General features: G+C 47.1%; 1 protein-coding gene across 3 annotated transcripts in view; it reads left to right on the top strand.

Moving 5' to 3' along the window:
• The window catches only part of NHSL2 (NHS like 2), a 108,240-nt gene that overhangs the window by 30,423 nt on the left and 57,402 nt on the right, over nt 1–20,415 (top strand). For 2 of the 3 annotated variants that reach the window (XM_081847898.1, XM_081847900.1), the window contains exon 1: nt 19,293–19,723. The exons of the other annotated variant lie outside the window; for it this stretch is intronic. In XM_081847898.1, coding sequence (XP_081704024.1) covers nt 19,603–19,723 — 121 coding nt within the window. In that variant the 5' untranslated portion in view covers nt 19,293–19,602. Of the gene's footprint in view, nt 1–19,292; nt 19,724–20,415 lie in introns of those variants that run through there. 3 annotated transcript variants of the gene reach the window in all.

The following is a 20,415-nucleotide window of genomic DNA, read 5'->3' on the forward strand; positions in this document are numbered from 1 at the left end:
GCATCTTGCCAGGGGCCCCTGGAATAAGACTGGAGTAAACCCACATCATTAAACACAAACAGCAGGGAGGAGCTGCAACTAACTCCAGATCGCTGGAACGTTTTGCTGTTTAACATGCATGCTTGCGCATGTGCATTTGCCTGCATGCTTTACTGACATTCAATTTTTGCATGTATGTGTAAAAACAAAACCTGAAAAACAAAGCACCCTGGAGCAGCCCACAAACTTATCCCACTCTGGTTGCAGCCAATGGTTAACAGGGAGGACCTATTGCTTCACCACTTTATCTCTTGCCTAAAGCCATTAGCTCAGGGTGGGCTCATACAGCTTCAGATTCTTGCATGCAGTTAAGCGGTAAAGTTTCTGTAGTTTAAAGCAGATGACTTGTGACTCCGCCTTGGAGTATTGAGAGATGCTTTGGCCTATGTGGTAAGTAGGGAGGGCCCATTTACTCTTTGTTGCCTGGAGGACACAGGGTGGGTGAAGGTAGATTTCATAATGCGAAGATAAGGAAGTGATAATACACAGAGGTCTTTCCTGCTTTCTCTGACCAACATCTAGTGGGGTAGAAAGGAAACTGAAGCCCAGCTGTTTTCAGTGTTTGCAGCTTTAACTACTTACAAAAGCTTTGCTACGCTTGAGAGGGAGTAAGAGCTTGAAGCAATACAATATTTCATTTTCCTGGTTTTGCACTATTGCGTGCAGGTCAGGATTTGCAGTATTCCTAACCGGCTGATGACTGGTGTGTAAAGAGCACACCAGGAAACTAAGGTATGTCCAGATTAGCACTTACTGTCTGGTCTCATTTTGCTTTTTTTTGTTCCTTGCTGTCCTGCTGTTAAATACTCCTGTGTTTACTATTTGTGCATGTATCCTCCCTTGTGGAATTGCTTGCTTTGATTTTGCGAAACAGCTGTTGCTAAAACAATTTGACGGAAGAAATCAGTGAGGTTTGAGGTGAGTCCCAGGCACAAATTCATTGTATGATGAAGGGAGAATGGTTGATAGACAAACTAGATTGAGCAACAGCGAGAGGTGGTGGTGGTGAATCTGATACAGTTTGAATTCAAAGGCAAATTTACCAAATGTGCACTTTCTGAAACAGGGTAGCATCCCAGGGACTGACCATAGATAGTGGAGTTTTGTTTTGTGGCTGTAGTTTGATGCTCTGCATGCAGGATGTCCCACGGTCAGTTCCTGACATCTCCAGGTAGTGCTGGGCATGCCCCCTGCCTGGAGAGCTGCTGCCAGTCAGTGTAAACAGTACTGGGCTAGATAGGCCAGTAGTCTGACTCAGTGTAAGGCAGCTCCCTATGTGTCCCCATGAAGCTAGAAGCATTTAGATGGATGGGTGGAAGCATGCAGTAGGCGGAAGCATGCCAGTCTCTTTAGACAAAATCAGTGGTCTGATTTGACTAGGGTAGATCAGTTGGTAGAGCATGAGACTTTTAATCTCAGGGTTGTGGGTTTGAGGCCAACACTGGGCAAAAGATCCTTGCATTGCAGGGGGTTGGACTTCATGACCCTTGGGGTCCCTTCCAACTCTACCACTCTATGATTCAGCATAAGGTGGCTTACTGTTGTTTACTACCCTCACTTCCATCTTCCATGCACATTACTGACACTGTAAATTCTTGGTTCCAGGAAAAGTGTTAAAAGCTTTCATGTGGGAATAAAAAATAAAAAAAATGCAATAATGGGGTGCTAGGCAGGTAACATGAGGAAACCTGCGTCTTTCCAGATATCGTTAAAGTACAGTTCCCTTCTTCCCTGGCCATTGGCCATGCTTGCTGAAGCTGATGACAGTTGGGGTCCAGCAGCAGCTGAAAGTTCACAGATTCCCCATCCATTATTTATGCAGCCCTCCCTATGTCCTTGCATGATTAGCAACAGAAAACTAAACAAAAGAGTTGAACCCAGAACCCAGGCCTGTCACTCCACGGGGCAACATCCCTTAACTTTGCAGCCAGTGCAACAGGCAGCATTCCATACCTCCGCGATAGGTCAGAGCCTGAGCAAGGCTGAACGGCTTCTACTTCAGATGCTGATAATTGTTTGTGTGTCCTTTTTGCACGCACCTATAAAGGGAGAAGCTGTAATTTGGGGGGGATTCGTGAAGAGCATGGGTCGGCAACCTGCGGCCCATGGGAGTCGTTTAACCGGCCCACAAGCTGCCCCCGAACTGAGCCACCCGCTCCACGAGTCCCCACGAACTGCACTAAACCGTGGGGACTCGCTTCCACGGCGCTGGAAATCACATCTGCGCAGACGCAGGTGCTGGAAATCGCAGGTGCGCGCACGATCCGGCCCATGGAAGGATCTCTGCTGGAGTGAACCGGCCCAGGCGAGGTAAACCTTGCTGACCCTGGTGTAGAGTAAAACTGGCAAATCAGCATGCTTCCCCAGGTTTACTTGGAGATGCCAGGGACTGAACACGGGGCCTGTTTGCCTTCCACTTAGCTACAGTCCTTTTAACATAGGGAAAGAGGAACCTTCATCAGCCCGCATTGCCTCATGGCAATCTTCTGCCAATGCAAAAAAGGCAGGTTGCAGCACTGCAGGGGGTTTCATTCAGTTGGCTTGCATACCAGCCATGCAAAAGCCAGAGGTTTCTAACCATGCCAGGACAAGAATTACCATAGCTCTTAAAACACCTTTTGGCCAGGATATGGGGCAGGGCCGGTGAGAGGTGTCATATGGGGAGGAAGATAGTGAAGACCTGTAGGGCAACATCCAGACCTTAGTTCCTCATCGTTGTTCTAAAATATCTCATTATTTTTTAAGTTGTTCCGTGTGTGTGCGCCCACGCCTGTCTGCACGTGCTGAGCTGTTATCTGGCTGTCATCTCTGTCAGCATTGTGCACCTGGAGTTTTTCCAGAGGCAACCTGGTCACAGAGCATTTGGGTGGTGGGTGGTGATGCTTCTGTTTTGCACAGCATATGGTCCTGCCACCTCATTGGAAAAAGCTTTGCAGAAGGTTACAGACCGCAGCAAAGAAACTGCAAGTCCTGAGACCATCCTTTGCGGAAAGATTTTTTAAAAGAGAGGTGGAGGAACTGATATGTGTGTCCCTGGGGTATGCACTGCTTGTGGGCTTTCCATAGGCAACTGGTTAGCCACTGTGGGAACAGAATGCCAGGCCAAACAGGCTTTTGGTCTGATCCTGCAAAGCTAGTATTGGTTTCTTGCGATCTCTTGAGATCCAAAGATCCCAACTGAAGGTATTTCCACAAGCTAACAAAAGGCAGGGGTGTGCCACTTAACAGAGGAGAGGCAAATCAGACTTCTGATTTTTAATCGGTTTTATTGTGTACGTCATGCAGAGAACTACTATTATTGGGTGAGTGATAAATCGAATGAATAAATAATACCTGGGTTTTGATTTGTTTGCAGGAGGTTAGCTGTGCCCCAGTTACACTCTTCTCATAATAAAATACTTAAATCCGCTTTTCAGACTTAACAGTATGGTAATATGGAGTTTCGTTATGTTTTTAGTATGTGTTTGGGAATATGATCTGATTGTTAACACGTCTGACTTCATCTTATTGATGCGGTATGCAGAAGTCAGGCCATGGAGCCTAGAACTTTGCAATCTGTGCAGAGAAGTCTGATTGCAAGAGGAGTCCAGCTGGATCCAACTTGCCCAAAAACCTATGCCTGTGGGAAACCCACAAGCGGAGCATGAAGGCAATAGCTCTCTCTTTCCATTGCCCCCCTTCCAGCCACTGATATACTGTGATGTTTCTGGGGTTCCTGCCAGGTGTGTCCCTGGGTGGCCATGCAGTCAGTCTCTCAGTTCCTTCACTGAGTCCAGACTTCCCTTAAAATACCTATTGCCACCTACTGACGGTAGCTCCTTCTCAAATAAACTTTGAGTCTACCCTGAACAAAATACAGACATGTTAAAACAACCTTTGCCAATCGGGGGGCTGATGGGATTTGTCGTTTTAGATCCTACTTTAAAATGACTGACACCTGTATGCATTTGCATTTTCCCTCTCATCTCATCTTCTCTCTCTCTCTTCCTGCTCCAGTCCTCGTTTTCCAACCAGCACTCTTTACCTGTCACTCTGACTCCACCCAATGGTCCATTCCACTTCCTTGTTTGTCCATCATTATTCCATTCATTCTTCTTTCAAGCCTGTTACTGGCATCATCTGTCTCAAGAGACAATGGAGGGTGCTGGGTGGGGTGGGGGTGGAGGGTAGTGAAGACAAAGTGACCTCCCTGGGGTGCAAGGCTGGGCAGTGTGCAAAGAGGTCCTGGACTGTCCAGGTGATAAGACCCCTCCCTCCTCTGCCTTGCTGATGTGGTCCAAAGGAAAGCAGAGTTAGCCATTTGGCACCAGCTTGGCTGCAGGAGTTGCGTACAAGGTGCCATCCCACCGTTTTTTAGCAATTCCACTACACTCAGGTTCTGCAAATTCAGGATGCAGCTACAGCAGCATTCCTGACATCCCATCTGGTCTCTATTGAAATATCTGCAGCGAATAATAATAATAATAATAATAATAATAATAATAATAATAATAATTTATTTGTACCCCACCCATATGGCTGGGTTCACCCAGCCACTCTGGGCGGCTTCCAACAAAGTATTAAAATACAATGGTCTGTTAAACATTAAAAGCTTCCCTAAAGAGGGCTGCCTTCAGATGTCTTCTAAAAGTCTGGTAGTTTTTCTTCTCTTTGACATCTGGTGGGAGGGCGTTCCACAGGGTGGGTGCCACTACCGAGAAGGCCCTCTGCCTGGTTCCCTGTAACTTGGCTTCTCGCAGTGAGGGAACCACCAGAAGGCCCTCAGCGCTAGACCTCAGTGTCCGAGCAGAACAATGGGGGTGGAGACGCTCCTTCAGGTATACTGGAAGAGCCCATCACATTATATTTGTTGCTTTCATTTTGGGGCGTTCCTTGACTGCCCTGCGCTTCATTATTGGCCATGCACATGGGTGAACCAGCCCCATGAACCAGAGCTTCATGCCAGAACTCAACAGATAAAACATGCTTGCCCGGATTGGAACCTTTTTACAACAATACATGATACTTCCACATGTCAATTTATTGTGGACTTTGTGCTACCAGTGCACACAAGATTGGTGGGTTGTTGTTTTTTGCAGCGTTTCCATCAAATTACAGTACCACCACATATTTTGTGTGCGCATGCACACGTGCACACACACACACACACACACACACACACAATCTAAGCCGCTTTGAGTCCCATCAAGGAAAAAGGCGAGGTATAAATAAATAAATAATTTAGATTTTGCACTTCTGTGGGGGGTTTTTTTCCTACTACCCCTCCTATGGAAGCAGTGAATTGGAATTAAATAAGAAAATGACATTTAAACTTCAAAGAAATAATAAAACACCTGCTAATAAATCTTGAAATAAAATAAAATGGCATATGCATGCTATGGGCAAAATATGTGTGAATGGTACCGAGTCCACAAAAACCTGCCTGGAAGTTACCATGTTGCCCTTGAAAGATTGAACAGCATTGGGGAAAGCACTATTGAGAATGTGCAGAGTGCTCCCCTGCCCCCTGAACAACAACCAAACTGCACAAATCTGGGATGTGAAGTTTGTAGGTTTGCAATGTTAGAGAGGCCTAATACCTGTCTTCTCTCACATTAGAAGTCTAATGTTGCCAACACCATCCCATAATCTTCCTGGCTCTGTGCTCAAGGAGATTAAATAAATAAAAGGAAATAAAATTTGTGCCTCTCTTGGGTGCATAAAAGGATCCAAGGGTGTTTCTGTCTGCACTACTCATTCCCAATTGGCATTCCATGGCTGGGCAAATTACCAAGCAAATACCTCATCCTGTTTTATTAAAGGAGGGGAGGAGGAGAGCAGTCCCTCACTGGGGCTTCCTCCTCCTAGCTCCTAACTTCCTCTCTTCTAGCTCCTTTTAATGTCTGCCTGACTGACTTTTGTAAATGCCTGGTCCCTGGGGTGGCATAGCCAATCTCCTTTATCTCCCCCCCCCCCAATGTTCTGTGGTTAAAGAAAGCCCGTGCCCCTTGAATCCACTCTACTGCCCTTGCTAACTCTTTTATTGTTTTTTTACAGACCTGGCCCCATGTTTTTCTGGCAGCATGACACGCAGAAATGTCCAATATGCCCTGCCCAGATTACTGGCTGGGGTTCCGTTTAGATCTTGCATATAGCCCGTTTCAGAATAGCTGTACTGGCTGCCAGTTTTTTTCTGGGCCCAATTCAGGGTGCTCATGTTGGCATTTAAAGCCCTAAAGGACTCTGTCCCTAAATACCTGAAAGACTGTTTCCTTCCTCACAGACCCTCTCCAGTGCTAAGATAATTTGGTTAAATTTGTACTGTATTCATCTGAAGATCATGGGGTGGTTTGCAATATAAAAATGCAAAATGGTAACTCAACGCATGTTCAAGGAGATTAAATAAATAAAAGGACCCACCTTATTTCTATTATTGTAAGTTGCTTTAGACTGTTTTTTAATATTGCATTTTAATTGTTGTAACCTTCCCTGGGCCTCAGGATGAAGAATGGGTAGATTAAGAAGAACAGGTGGTGGAGGAGGAGGAACACAGGTCATTCTATCTCCATGCCATGACATCTGTTTTGTTCCTGCCTGTCAAAAACACACACATAGGAAGGGCCAGTGTGTTGTTTTTGAAGTTGTTTACCTCACAAATCCAACACAGAGTCTCTAAGACGGTTGAATGGTGCCTTGTACACCTCCTTCCGGAAACTCCTGCAGGCAAGGTGGTGCCAAACCTACTGCCTTTCCTTTGGAACACACTAGAGAGGCCAAGAGGGGGTCTTGCTTGCCGCCTGGGCAGCCCAGGACCTCCATGCACACTGCCCAGGCTTGGGCCCTGAAGGACAATTTGGTCCTACAGATGCTACAGTCTGACTTCACCCCTGGAGGTGCACTCCATTGTCTCTCGAGACAAGATGTCAATAACTTTATTCAGTGCTGGTGAGACCTAAGGAAAGTGATCCTCTAGGCCAGGGCAGGCCAGGGCAGGGTTGGGGAATGTGTTGCCCTCCAGATGTTGTGGGCTTCCAAGACCAACCAGGATGGCTCAGTTGGCCGGTGTGTGTGTGTGTGTGTGTGTGTGTGTGTGTGTGTGTGTGTGTGTTGGAAGTGGTAGTAGTCCAGCAACTTCTGAAGAGGCCACAGGCCTCACACCTCTTCTCTAGGGACTTGCCCTGTGCTCATGTTCCACTGTCACGCCCTGAACCTTTCTTTTCCAGAGCTGGGCAGGAAGGCTTGCATGGGTGCAGGGAGCATGACGGAGAATCCCACTGCCCAGCAAATTTAGGGCCTGTGCCTTTAAGAAGGGCCTGGTCGGGAGAAACAACTGCAGGAGACTGCTTTGCCTGAAGCAAATCTGGCTTGAGTTAGGGAAGGCAGTGAAAAAGGGGTGAGCTGCTGCAGCCCCCCTCCCAAGCCCAGGCTGTGAGGTGGGGAGTAGCCTGCTCCGGGTGGGCAGAGGGCCTGGGAACTGCCCAGGTTCCAGCGAGGGCTTGTGACTCATTTGGGAGATGGACAGCAGTTCCACCCCGCTTTGGGCTATGCTCGTCTGAGGCTTCCCAGAGCGACAGCAGCAGCAGCTACAGCCAAGTATGTAAAACTGCCTGCATTCAGTGTTTTGGGTCGTTCCCCCGTCATTCCGTTTCGTGCTATGTTTTTGGGCTGTGATGCCGCTGGCTGTAGGGGAGCGCAGCAGCCGGAACTCCCCATGTGGGCAGTTGCAGGGCACTGTGGCACGAGCGGCATGGGAGCGCCGGAGGGAGGGAAGGAAGGGTGGAGCTAACAAGACGTGGCCATATACCCTTCTGGAAAGGATTGCATCGGAGTCCGTGGGTGTCCTGCAGGGAGGAATTGCTTCCAGAAAAGTGTGACAACTGCGTGGTGCCTCCCAAATCTTCAGGCAGGCAGGGGCTAGGTTTGTTTGCGTGAATGACTGAGTAAAAAAAAGAGAAAAAAGAGGGAGAGTACACTCTGCATATGCTTAGAGACAAATCTCTTTTTTTTAATCATAACTTCAAATATTTTAGCATTAAAACCAGACCAACAGCCCTAATGAATCCCTTTTCACAGGTGAGCCCTGGGCTCCCATCAATTTTATTTTCCTTGTTTCCTAGGAAGAGAATTGGGTGGTCCTGGAGAGAGTGACCTGTAAGGAAGGAATAATGAAGGAAAAGGGTTGGCCAGTGTTTTTTTGTCCCCACTCCCCGTCTTATATGACATTTGTACCCTCGGTTACTATAGCAGTGTTTCCTCAAAACTTTTATTTAAAATCAAACACACACCCCGCCCGCATTTCTCAACTTGTCATCCACCCAACCCCAGTCTGCCAACCTGCTCCACCAGGGATTTATATGGTTGCATGCAGCCTGGTGTGCACACACCCTCCTCCTACTGTGAGAAAGGCACCCAGGTGGGCAGTAGCTCAGTGCCAGGGTCCTAGGTTCAATTCCTGGCATCTCCAGGTGGGGCTAGGAAAAATTTCCCGTCTCAAACCCTGGAGAGTCACTTTTCCTTGGAAAACAAGGCTCCATTCAATAAGGGGTAGCTTCCTATGACTTCCGTTATAATTCAGAAGCTCCTTGTCCTAAGAAGTTTCCTTTGCTCTACCGTATACAATGTTGGGACAGTGGAGCAGCGGGTGGAGCAGAAAGCACCTTCTGTGGCTGGGTGCTATCCTTATTTGCAGCCATTTGCCCCCTGGGATAAAGAACCACTGCATGCAGTTTAAAAAAATGTAGTTATTATTACGTAAATTTATATCACTTTTTACAAAAACTGTCAAAGGCAGCTTTCATAAATTTAAAGTCAAATGATGGGATAATAATAATAATAATAATAATAATAATAATAATAATAGAGGAGGGAGGGGTGTTCACAATACCACAGAATCCAGATAATTTCCCCTCAAATACACTCAGGTTAGTTAAATCTGGACAGAAAGGTATATTCCCTTCTAATGTTTATGGAAAGCAAACAGTTGGACTTGTGCTGATTACTTAGCAAGATTACTTAATGCTGCTATTATCACTTCCAAGTGCTGTGATAAACGGTTGAAAAGAAAGTGTTCCCTCCACCACCCTGTCCCATCCTCCACAAAGCGATTTGAAAGTTATAGATCCCACCTTAATTGTGAGAACACAGCAGTTTAATTATATAGTTCCTATCCTATGTTGAAGACACACCTCTTTACTATGGCCTTTGATAATATATCATTGGCATGTCAGCCTCAGGAGACAGTGGAAGATTGCGCCTTTTTGGGGTAAAGTCAGACAGTTGGAGAGCCACAGGGCCTGCTGCGACAATATGGGAGAGACATGTTTTGTTGCAGCTAGGGCAGATGAAGGCATCTTGTTTTACTGCTATAGGTGCACCACGGCATTTCTTGTCTCTTAGGTGGGCATCCTAAATCGTTGAGGATTGTGAAGAGTCCTTTTCAGCTGACAAGGTCAAAGGCCTTCCCCACAGTACTCAGCAGGGAGATTCCATGGTAGTTTTTACAGTTATCTTTGTTCTTACACACATGTTTTGTGGATGTTTTTACAGTTATCTTTGTTCTTACACGCATGTTTTGTGGATCCATTTTCCCAACATTTTGTGGAGGTGCATCTTGAGGGAGGAATTGAGGCTGGCTTTCAACACTTCTGTTGGGATTCTATCCTGTCTTGGAGCCTTTACCACGTGCCTGAGAGTTGATGTTGTTCTTAGGCTTGTTGAGGGAAAGAGGAAAACCCAACTCTTCCAAGACAGGCAGAGTCTGGATGCTGTCAGTTCCTGTGCTGGAGACCATATTTTCCTGCTAGTACAGTTCTTGATAGTGCTCTGCCCATTGGCTCATTCGCTTTCTGTGGTCTGCAATGATCTCACTAGCAAAGTTTTCAGCGGTGCAGTTTTCCTGACTGTTGGTCCAAAGGCTGTCTTCATGCCGCTGTCAGCAAAGAGTTGAATGTTCTGACACACCTGCAACCAGAAGCCTTTAGCACATCATCTTGTAATCCGCTGGGCATCACACCTTGCCTTTCTTAGTGCAGCAGGCATCTTCTTGCAGGGTGCATGCTTGTAGGTCACAAGAGCCTCACACTTTGCTGTGATAACAGGCTCCATGTCCTTAATGCCAGCTTCAGACCAGTTGAAGAGCCTATACAGTGGTACCTCTGGTTACGTACTTAATTCGTTCTGGAGGTCTGTTCTTAACCTGAAAGTGTTCTTAATCTGAAGCACCACTTTAGCTAATGGAGCCTCCTGCTGCTGCCGCTGCACCACCAGAGCACGATTTCTGTTCTCATCCTGAAGCAAAGTTCTTAACCTGAAGCACTATTTCTGGGTTAGCAGAGTCTGTAATCTGAAGCGTATGTAACCTGAAGTGTATGTAACCCGAGGTACAGTGGCGTAGCATGGGGGGTGCAGGGGGGGCTGGCCGCACCGGGCGCAACATCTGGGGGTTAAGGTTAGGGGGTGCAAATCCATGGGTTAGGGGGCGCAAATTACTTGCCTTGCCCCGGGTGCTGACAACCCACGCTACGCCACTGCCGAGGTACCATTGTATATACTAGGGCCCAGCTTATTCTTAATTTGTAATTTGTTTTCAGCTGTTTTTAATACAGTGGTACCTCGGGTTAAGTACTTAATTCGTTCCGGAGGTCCGTTCTTAACCTGAAACTGTTCTTAACCTGAAGCACCACTTTAGCTAATGGGGCCTCCCGCTGCTGCCGCACCGCCAGAGCACGATTTCTGTTCTCATCCTGAAGCAAAGTTCTTAACCCGAGGTAATATTTCTGGGTTAGCGGAGTCTGTAACCTGAAACATATGTAACCTGAAGCAAATGTAACCTGAGGTACCACTGTATTTCATTTTTAAATTGCTGCGATCTTGTCCTGGGGCCTTATGGTGAAGGATGGGCAATAAATCAAATAAATAAAAATCCTAATAATCTGGAGCAAGGCGTACATAGGGAAGTGCACTGTAAAAGAAAGGGTTAAAACCCACTCTTTGCTGAGCTTCACACACCCTGTGTTTGCATTTGCAAAGGGGTGTTTAAGGCAGATTAGCTCATCTGGTTTTCAAGTGATCTTGAAAATGCATTGAGTGGGGGATTCTAATGCAAATCTGTTCTGAGTGAAGGGTGGCACTCTTGCTGGATTATTTCCTCAGGAAGAAAAATGGGTGCAGCTAACTTTTTATTTTTCTTGATGGGTTCCTTTGCATGCTATACAAATATCCAGTGGGAGCAGCATTTCCTGCTTTCGTGGAAAACTGTGCCTGTTAGAACATCTGCTTGGTTCTTTAAGGCACAGGAAGCTGACCTTTCCTCCCCCCCCCCCCAAAAAAAGGGAGTGAGCAATCTTTGCAGGCAGTAATACTTGTGAAGGTGCTGCTTTTGGTGAAAAATAGTGAAAGAGCTCTTACCAGCCGCAGATAACACTTAGCTAAAATGGCAAATTTTAGCTGTAGATGAGACAGGTCCCAACAGTGAAGATGCTGCTGTCAATCATCTGTGCCATGGCGTGTGGCCTGCCTTCTAAGCAAGCTTTGCATGCTGTGAGAACTCAGAATAAAAGGCCATAGTTTAGTAGTATGCATGAAGAAGGTGCTATGTTGAATGTGCAGCACCTCCAGATAAGGCTGGGAATGAACTCTGCTTGAAACCCTGGAGAGCTGCTGCCAGTCAGTGTGTACAGTATTGAGCTAGATGGACCAAGGGTCTGATGCAGTATAAGCCAACTTCCTATGTTCCCATCTAAAGATCCTAAGCAAGCTGGAGACTCTGGCTACGTCTTATATTTCAAATTAGCAAAACATCCTGGTCCCCCCCCCAAAAAAAAGTTCATGTGGAAGTCTGAATGTACATGGAAGAATGTGATTCCCGCCCCCCATATTATTGGTGGGTGGGTGAGGACAAGCCTTTGCCCTTTTCTGAAAACATTGGTTTGTGGAAAGCACATTTCGACATTTGAACTAATCAGACCTATCTTGCATGCAAAAGTGTACATTAAACAGGCAAGGAAGGTGTTAATAAGTTCAAGTTGTAAAATATGGTGCTTCTCTCTCTGCCCCCTTCCCATTTCCCCCCTCTTCTATGTCTCTGAAGCCATCTGTTTCCAGTCCTCCTCCTTCCTTCTCTTTGACTCCTCTGCCTCAACAAATAAACCCCTATTTGGACTAATGGTAAACATGTCCCCAAGTGCTGTCCTAAGGAAGTGTTGAACGGAGGATATAGGATGGGATTGGGGAGGAAGTGGGGACTTGTGTGTGTGTTTTAAGGATTTATATGCTGTCTTTCAAAAGGGTCCCCTCCCCCAAGGCAGTATCATAAAAATATTGAAAAGTTAATACAGTTGTATCACAGAAGTCGAACGGAATCCGTTCCGGAAGTCCGTTCGACTTCCAAAACGTTCCAAAACCAAATCATGGCTTCTGATTGGCTGCAGGAGCTCCTGCAGCCAAACAGAAGCCCCGGAAGCCCCGTCGGACATTTAGGTTCCAAAAGAATGTTCTCAAACCGGAACACTCACTTCCAGGTTTGCAGCGTTCATGAGCCAAAACATCCGAGTTCCAGGATGTTCGACCCACCAAGGTACAACTGTATCTAAAAAGTTTAACCCCCCCAAAAAAAGCCATTTTAAAAATTCTTAACACATACCGGTAGCAGAATTGTAGATTTGAAAACAGGGATCAACAACAGTTTGCAAAATTAGCCCTTCATTTCAACGAGAGGTAGACTGAAATCAAAAAAGTTTTTAAGCAATCAAGCAAGGAGCCAGGCCCAGACATTCCTCCATTGGGTGGGCAGGTTCCATAAATATATATGGGGGTCAGCTTTGAAAAGGCCCTGCACATTTTAAAGGCCGTGGAATATTAATTAGCCAAAGGCTGGGATGAAGAGGAACATTTTTGCCTGGTGCCTAAAGGTATGTAAGGAAGGTGCCAGGTTAACCTCCCTGAGGAGAGCATCCCACAAGTGGCTCTTCAGAATTTAAGATTGGTGTGTGTGTGTGTGTGTGTCTGTCTGTCTGTCTGTCTGTCTGTCTGTCTTTCCTAGCCTGACCCGGAAATGACCAAGGACTGAACTGGCATGTTTGGCAGGCAAAGTTTATGTCCATAAAGCTTATAGCCTTTCCCCATTAACAGCTGCCAGACAGGCAGAAATTCAACAGGAGACGTCTTCCCCATCAAGCAACACCGGTTTAATTTCTGCCAGCCATGTGCCAGTGTGCACACAGCCAGATCAGAAGCACAAGAGCAAACATGGCAACTTTAAGCCTTGTCTATGAGGTCAGGAGAACCCAACAGAATTCTGCCTCCAGGGACCTGAGGCTGGACCTGCCAGAGACTTTTTCCCCCCTTCCAAACACAGGACCAATGTGTTATCTTTTGCTCTTTGTGGATGTTACTTGACTTTCACACATCTCAGTTGCATGGGCATTATGGGGGCTTGAAGGCAGCCAAGTTCTGTAGCAGTTGTGTGCCACTTGGTGGGCTTGGCTTGCAGATTTTTGGCTGCTGTTCTCATTGGGGTGGCGAGTGTCACCTTGAGGGCTTGTGCTGCTGGCACTGCTGCCTGGGCAGGTGGTTGGGTTTCCATACACATGCCCATGGAAATGGGCTCCCTCAGCAGTCAATGAAGGAGCTTTTCTGCCAAGGGATGCTGAGTACTGATCCAATTTGCCTCTGTTTCCATAGCAACTTTCCAGTGCTTTATGGTACTCTGTCTTCTTAGCACAGATGATAGTGGGGAATTGGCTTCTGTAAGTGAGGCACAAAATAGCTTTGGGGTGTTTTTTTCCCATATAGACTTCGGCTTTTCAGAAATAACTGGCATCAAAATTTCAGGTTAGGCATCTCCAAGCCTTCCTGTCAAAGGACCCTTTTGTGTCCTTATCTTTCTGTTCTTTAACAGCCAGTATGTGCTGGAGTCTACTCTCTGCCTCCCACATACAGGCAGCCTCTCTCTCTCCACCCTCCACATCCCAATTTCATAAATCCAAGAGAGAATTTGATGGATTTTAGTGAATGGCAAAATGGGGAACTAACAGTGGTTTATAAAGTGAGGCTAAATGAATGCAGGTGGGTTTTCTAGGACTCTTTGTTTCCTTCTCATTCTGTAAACCCCTCCCTGCAGTTCGAATTCCAGGGTCCTGAAAGCACCCTCCCACCCTTGATGTGAAAACCTTACTTAGGAACAGAATAAGTTGCTTTATAGGAGGTCACGATTAATTGTCTGTCCAGCCCAGTATCATTGGTTGACTTGCAGCGGTTTTCAGGGGTCTCAAGCACAGGTCTTCATCTGATCCTTTCAACAGGAGATGCCGAGGTTTGAAGCTAGCACCTTCTACATGCAAAGCCATGCACTCTTGCCACCAAGCAATGGTCTGTTGCATACACACTGTGGGCAGGACTGACATTTTGATTCAGCTCATTGCTGTCTCCTCTTGTAAAATGCCTCGGGGTGTTTCAATTTTTAAATGAAGAGTGTTCCAGAAATTATTTATAAGTAAATAATCCGCTTCTGGCCCAGAGGGAATGTCCAGCAGTCACCGATACAGCATCTTGCATCACTGCTACACATTTTAAGCAGTATCGTACCACTTTAAGAACGCCCTCCCAGCAGATGTCAAGGCAATAAACAACTATTTTACTTTTAAAAGACAACTGAAGGTGGCCCTGTTTAGGGAAGTTTTTAATGTCTGATGCTGTATTGTTTTTTAATATTAAGTTGGAAGCCGCCCAGAGTGGCTGGGGAGGCCCAGCCAGATGGGCAGGGTATTAATAATAATAATAATAATAATAATAATAATAATAATAATAATAAATTTAAACAGTCATGGCTTCCCCCGAAGAATCCTGGGGAACATAGCTTGCTTAGGGGTTCTGAGAGTTGTTCAGAGACCCGTGTTCCCCTCACACAGCAACCATTCCAAGAGTTCCCTTGGAAGAGGAACCACTCTGAACAGGAAACCTACCATAAATAGTTGTTTTTTTTTTTTTAATAATTTTTATTAATTTTACAACATAAACAAAAAACAAACAAACATAACACGACTTCCCCAAACCTCCCCTTCACTGCATTCTTGTTTTAAAATTTTTTAGCAATCCTTCATCCCTTTTTATATTTAATTCTCTCTAAAAATTTTTAAATTTCAATTTTTACAGCTGTAATTCTTTATATCCAATCCCTTGACATCTTAACATTCCGAAATTTTACAACAATTTTTAAGATAAATTTTGAATTTTTTCCAGTCTTCTTCCACTGTCTCTCTCCTCTGGTCACGGATTCTGCCGGTCATCTCTGCCAGTCCCATAAATTCAGTCACCTTGGTCTGCCATTCTTCCAGAGTAGGTAGTTCTACCTACCATAAATAGTTGCCCCCAGTTTTCTTGCAGAAGTCCCTTTGGTTCCCACCCCTGGTTCTGTGGCTGGAGCAACTGCTTCACCTGCAAAAGGTTCCAGTTTCAGTCCCTGGCTTCCCCAGTTTAAAGGATGTCAGTACTGTAGAGCAAAACACCCGCTCAGGATCCTATAATGTTGCTTCCAATCAGAGTAGACGTTATTGAGCTGGATGGACTCAGTATATGGCAGCTGCTTATGAACATAGGGAGGTTGGATGCAGGCATAAGGTTTTTTTTGGGGGGGGGGTTCTGGTCTGTGGGCCTTAGCTGCCTTACAGTGCCTACCTCCAGTGCTGGCCTTGCCAGTTCTTATCTCCAGATAATAGGGCTGGGAGACACCTCATTCTCTATAGAAGCTTCAACCTGATCCTAGATGGACCAACAGCATGGCTTCATATGTTCATGCTAGGGTTGCTGTGTAATATAGGATTGCCCTGTGTTTCAATGTAAAATGCTACCTCCTGTATTGATAGTGTTTTGTCCTGTACAGTATTTCAGGTCTTCTCTCTCTCTCTCTCTCTCTCTCTCTCTCTCTCTCTCTCTCTGTGCCAAGTTAGGGATCCTCACCGAATGCATGAAAGGGTGTGTGAAAGGTCATGTATTTAAACTCTGAGTAGCCAAGCACAGGCAGGTTTACAAATTTGTGTGTATGTGTGTGTTTACATGTGCCTGTGTGACAAATTCCAGAGGGGCCACCCAGTTAGTCTGCAATAAATTGTAATGGATTGCTTTGAAGACACTTCAGCACCGGATGGAAAAGAAATCACCCCCCAACTGCACTGCCCTGTATTTTGCCAGAACAAAGGTGGCAGCCCTAGTTCATGCCCACTATAAATGGGTTCCTACAGGCAAACAGGGAGCTGGCGGAGATTCAGCCTTAAATTTCTGCTTATTTGAGAGATCCCAACATAACCAAACCAGTAGTGCAGCTATCTTGGGGAAGAGTGAGAGGAGCTCTGTCTAAGGCAGGGGTCAGCAAACTTACTGCGTCTCGGGTTGGTGTCTCCAACGCCGATCGCGGGCCGGAGGGGGGGGGAGCGTGTGCGCACACGCTATTTCCGGCGCACTTCCAGGTCGGAGGCTAACTGGAAATAGCTTGTGAGCATGTGCACAGGCCTCCTCCCACCCGGATGTGCACTGGAAATAACGCTTGCGCATGTGCACAAGCTATTGCCAGTGCTCCTCTGACCTGGAAGTGGGCAGCCGCACAGTGCAGCGCTGGTAAGAGCGGGCGATGGCAGCGGGTGGCGGGGGTTGCCACAGGCCGGATAAACGAGTCCCTCGGGCCTTATCCGGCCTGTGGGCCTTAGTTTGGCGACCCCTGATCTAAGGCCTCCAGTCAGAAATTGCTTTCCCACTCTGGTTTAATATAGTGGTAGCTTCTTGTTTTTTAATGTTCTTTTTCTCAGTGTGTTAGGTGGAGAGGCACCACTTCATCTTCTCACTGGGCCTGTGAAGCACATCCAGGCTGCAGTTGCATGGTTACTTACCTAGGAACTGAGCCCCCTGAACTCAGTGACACTTCTGATTAGACATGCCATGTGTGGGATTGCACTGCTAGTTGCTAATTGATGGAGTCTGTGGAGGAACTAGGAAATGTGTGACCTTGGACCAGAAGCTTCTGGGCACTTGCAGCCTCGCTGAGCAGAGTGCCATCAGCATCATCCCTGAGCTGCATCAGTAGCACAGATTTAGAGAAGGCTTCGGAGCAAGCAGGATATGCCTCACAGCTCGCAGCCGCTCCTCCCTTCCCGATCTGCCCATGTTGCCTTGTCTTTTAGGGACTAAGCACAGAATCCCAAAAGGGTTCTGAACATTTGTTCCAAGCTTTGACTGAGCCAGCAGAGTCTTTTATTTTTATTTTTTAAAATAAACCTTTGTAGTCTTATTTCTAATCTCCACACACACACACCCCAACCGGCAGGTCTCCTGCTTGATAACAGTTATTCGCACATCACATTACTAAACACTGGAATTTGCTCCCACAAGAGGCAGTGATGGCCACTAGCAAGGATAGCTTTAAGAAAGGATTAGACAAATTTGTGTAGGATAATGTTATCAATGGCTACTAATCCTGATGGATATATTCTTCTTCTACAGTCAGAGGCAGAATGCTTCTGAAAGCCAGTTGCTGGGAATCACTAATGGGTAGAAAGCTACTGCACACGAGTCCTACTTTTAGGCTTCCCACAGGCATCTGGTTGGCCCTGTTTGATGTATCAATTGCTCAGTTTATGGGGGGCTGCAAAACGCGGGGTTTTCACTACAAAATTCTGCAAAACGACTGCAAACTTTTGGCCCAGGTTTGGAGGGGATTCAAAATGTTGGGGTTTCATAGCTAATTACCCTCATCTGGTTGACCACTGTGAGAACAGGATGCTGGACTAGAAGGGCCCCTGGCCTGATCCTGCCGCCCCTCCTTAGCTGCTCTAGAGACATGTGAGCTGGGCTGCAGCATTTTGATTGACTAAAAAGCTACCTTGAGTAATGGCACTTTTAATTTCAAAACATTATCCTTATTATTAATAGAAGTACTTACATAAACTGCAGATGGCAAGTACTGTTGCAGAAGCAGTGTTCCATCCTGTGTGTGAGAGAGAGAAGGTGATGGTGGCAAAATGCCTCTGCAAAGAGGATGCTTGCAGATGACAATCCCCATACATTGAAAACAAGCAGAACCCTAATGAAAACAGTAGCCCTCCAGATGTTGTTCAACTGCAAATGGAGTCCAGCAACATCTGGAGGGCTGCAGGTTCCCAACCTCTGATCTGAAAAACAACAACCCAAAGTATGTTATGTGCTTTAGAACTATTGCTCCCCCTGCCAACTCATATACAAACTCATTTAGGTTCACTGTGCCATCCTATAGATCCTTATTCAGAAATGTTTGCCAGTCCTATTTAGGATTGCAGCCTCTTTTGATGCTCAGCTGACCAGCTAAAACTCATACAGTTTAATTGGCTAAGATCTCTTTGATCAGGCAGCATGTCAGATAAAAGGGCAGGTTTGGTAAGAGGAGGGTGATAGAAATAGGTTCAAAGTCTTGGCAGTGGTTTCTCCATGGCTGCAGTCCAAGGCAGTTCACATGCATGCTCTGGTTTGTTCTTGTGGGGTGAGGGGTTGCATTTGTGTACAAGGTTTCTGCCTGCAGGTTTCTAGCGGCACATATTGCTTGTGTGCATCTGTGGCAATTTAGAGGCACACAAGTGCATATGGTTATTCATCTCTTTCTGTGGGCATTTGCTGTGTGCACATTTCAGACAAGATACCCACAGACTGTACCCTCTCTATCCCCCTCCCCTGCCTCACTGCTTCTCAAAATGTCAAGAGTTTCTTCCGAACAAATAGAGCATTTTCTGCGTGTTGCTTAATGTTAGAGAGACCCAACACGATCTGACACCCTGTGTATTGTCTTCACTGACCTGCCACGTGTACATTTTGCAGGGCACCCTTGCTCCCAGCTAATAGAGGCTGACACATTAGAGAAGTGTGCTATTTATCACCAGCAACATGCAAGTTGAGCCTCTCTTCTCCACCCCCCTCCCCCGCCTTTGCTCTCAGAAGTGCTTCCCGGTCCGAATGGAGTCTCCATGGGAGAGATGGCTAGGGACTCTCTGCACATGCTCTGGGGAGCCCTCCTCTCAATGATTGATGACTTTCCAAGGACCTTGGGTACTGAGCATTGCCTGCTGCAGAGAACAGTTTCCGAAGGCGACCCCGCCGCTGCTTGGCCACGGGGTGGTCCCCTCTCCCACTGAGGGTGCGCGTGGCTTTTTGCACACGCGTGGGTGTGCGGGTGCCTAGTCTCCTGTCAGACTGTCAGGCTTGCGAAAAGATCTGGAGGGAGGAGGCTTGGGAGAATATTTTATTCTCTCCCCCCCCCTTTCCTTTTTTGTGGTTCTTCCCCCCCTCCTTTCTTTCACAGCCCGCCCGCGGGCGGGGGCAGGTGGTGGCGGCGACGCTGTTGCTGCGGCGCCTGCAGCTGATGCAAAGGCGGCGGCGGAGACTCGAAGCACTCGGAGAAGGGCATGAGCTGAACAGCCGCCGCCAGTCCCGGGCAGAATCGCCGCGCAGGAGCGGCGGCTGGCTGTGCTCGAGCCTCCCTCCCGCCGAGCTCCGGAGCCTGAGCGATGCTCTCCTGCGCCCCGGAGAATCCTGTAGCAGCAGCAGCAGCAGCAGCAACAGCAGCGCACCGAGATGGGCAACTCCCCGCCGGTGATGCTCGGCAAAGCGCCCCGCAGCAAGCGACCCCCGCGCACCGCTGCCGTCTCCCCTTCCTCATCCTCTGCCCCCACAGCCGTCGCGCAACCGGCAACAGGTAGGGTTGAGACAGAGATTACGGATGATTTGAGCCTATCAGGTTTTTGCTTCTTCCTGGAACCTTTGCAGATGGATGGATGGATGGCTTCAGAGCCGGCCACCCCCCCTCCCGGCCTCCGCCAGTAACTTGCTCTCCCCGTAACAGCTCAGCGCCGCAGGGAGCGTTTTGAGGCCGGAGCTACAGCCCTTCACAGGATAAGGAGCTCCTGGGAAGCGGGAGGGGGTTCACACGTGCACTTGGGCAGCACGGGCTCGGTTTTCGAAACACGTTGAGCTTGTGCACGTGCGGTGCCATCAAGGATGGGGCAGGCAGACTTTTGGGGAGGGAGGGTCAGGGCTCCACTCAGCTGAATAAGCCAGGAGGGCTCCCAAATGTAGCAGAGCTGGCTTAGCCACTGAAGTAAGTGAAGTAATAATGCACATTACTCTCTTCCTCTCTCTCTCTCTAAAAAAAAAAAAGGCTGATTTTTTTAAAAAAAATAAGGAAATAAAGCCGAAAGCCTAAAATTAGATAGTTGCAGCTGTGTGTGCTTGTGAAAGAGGGAAATCTGAAGTGCCAAGATGCTAAAGAAAAAAATCACCATTCTTCCTTTCAGGAGATTTTCCCCAAGAAGGCTACCTGTCAGGGTTGCAAAATTTCTTGCACCGGCAGAATGGGTTGGGCTTTATGACCTTTAAAGACCCTTCAGA

The sequence above is a fragment of the Podarcis erhardii genome, assembly GCF_964252035.2.
Source record: "Podarcis erhardii genome assembly, chromosome: Z".
Taxonomy (NCBI): domain Eukaryota; kingdom Metazoa; phylum Chordata; class Lepidosauria; order Squamata; family Lacertidae; genus Podarcis; species Podarcis erhardii.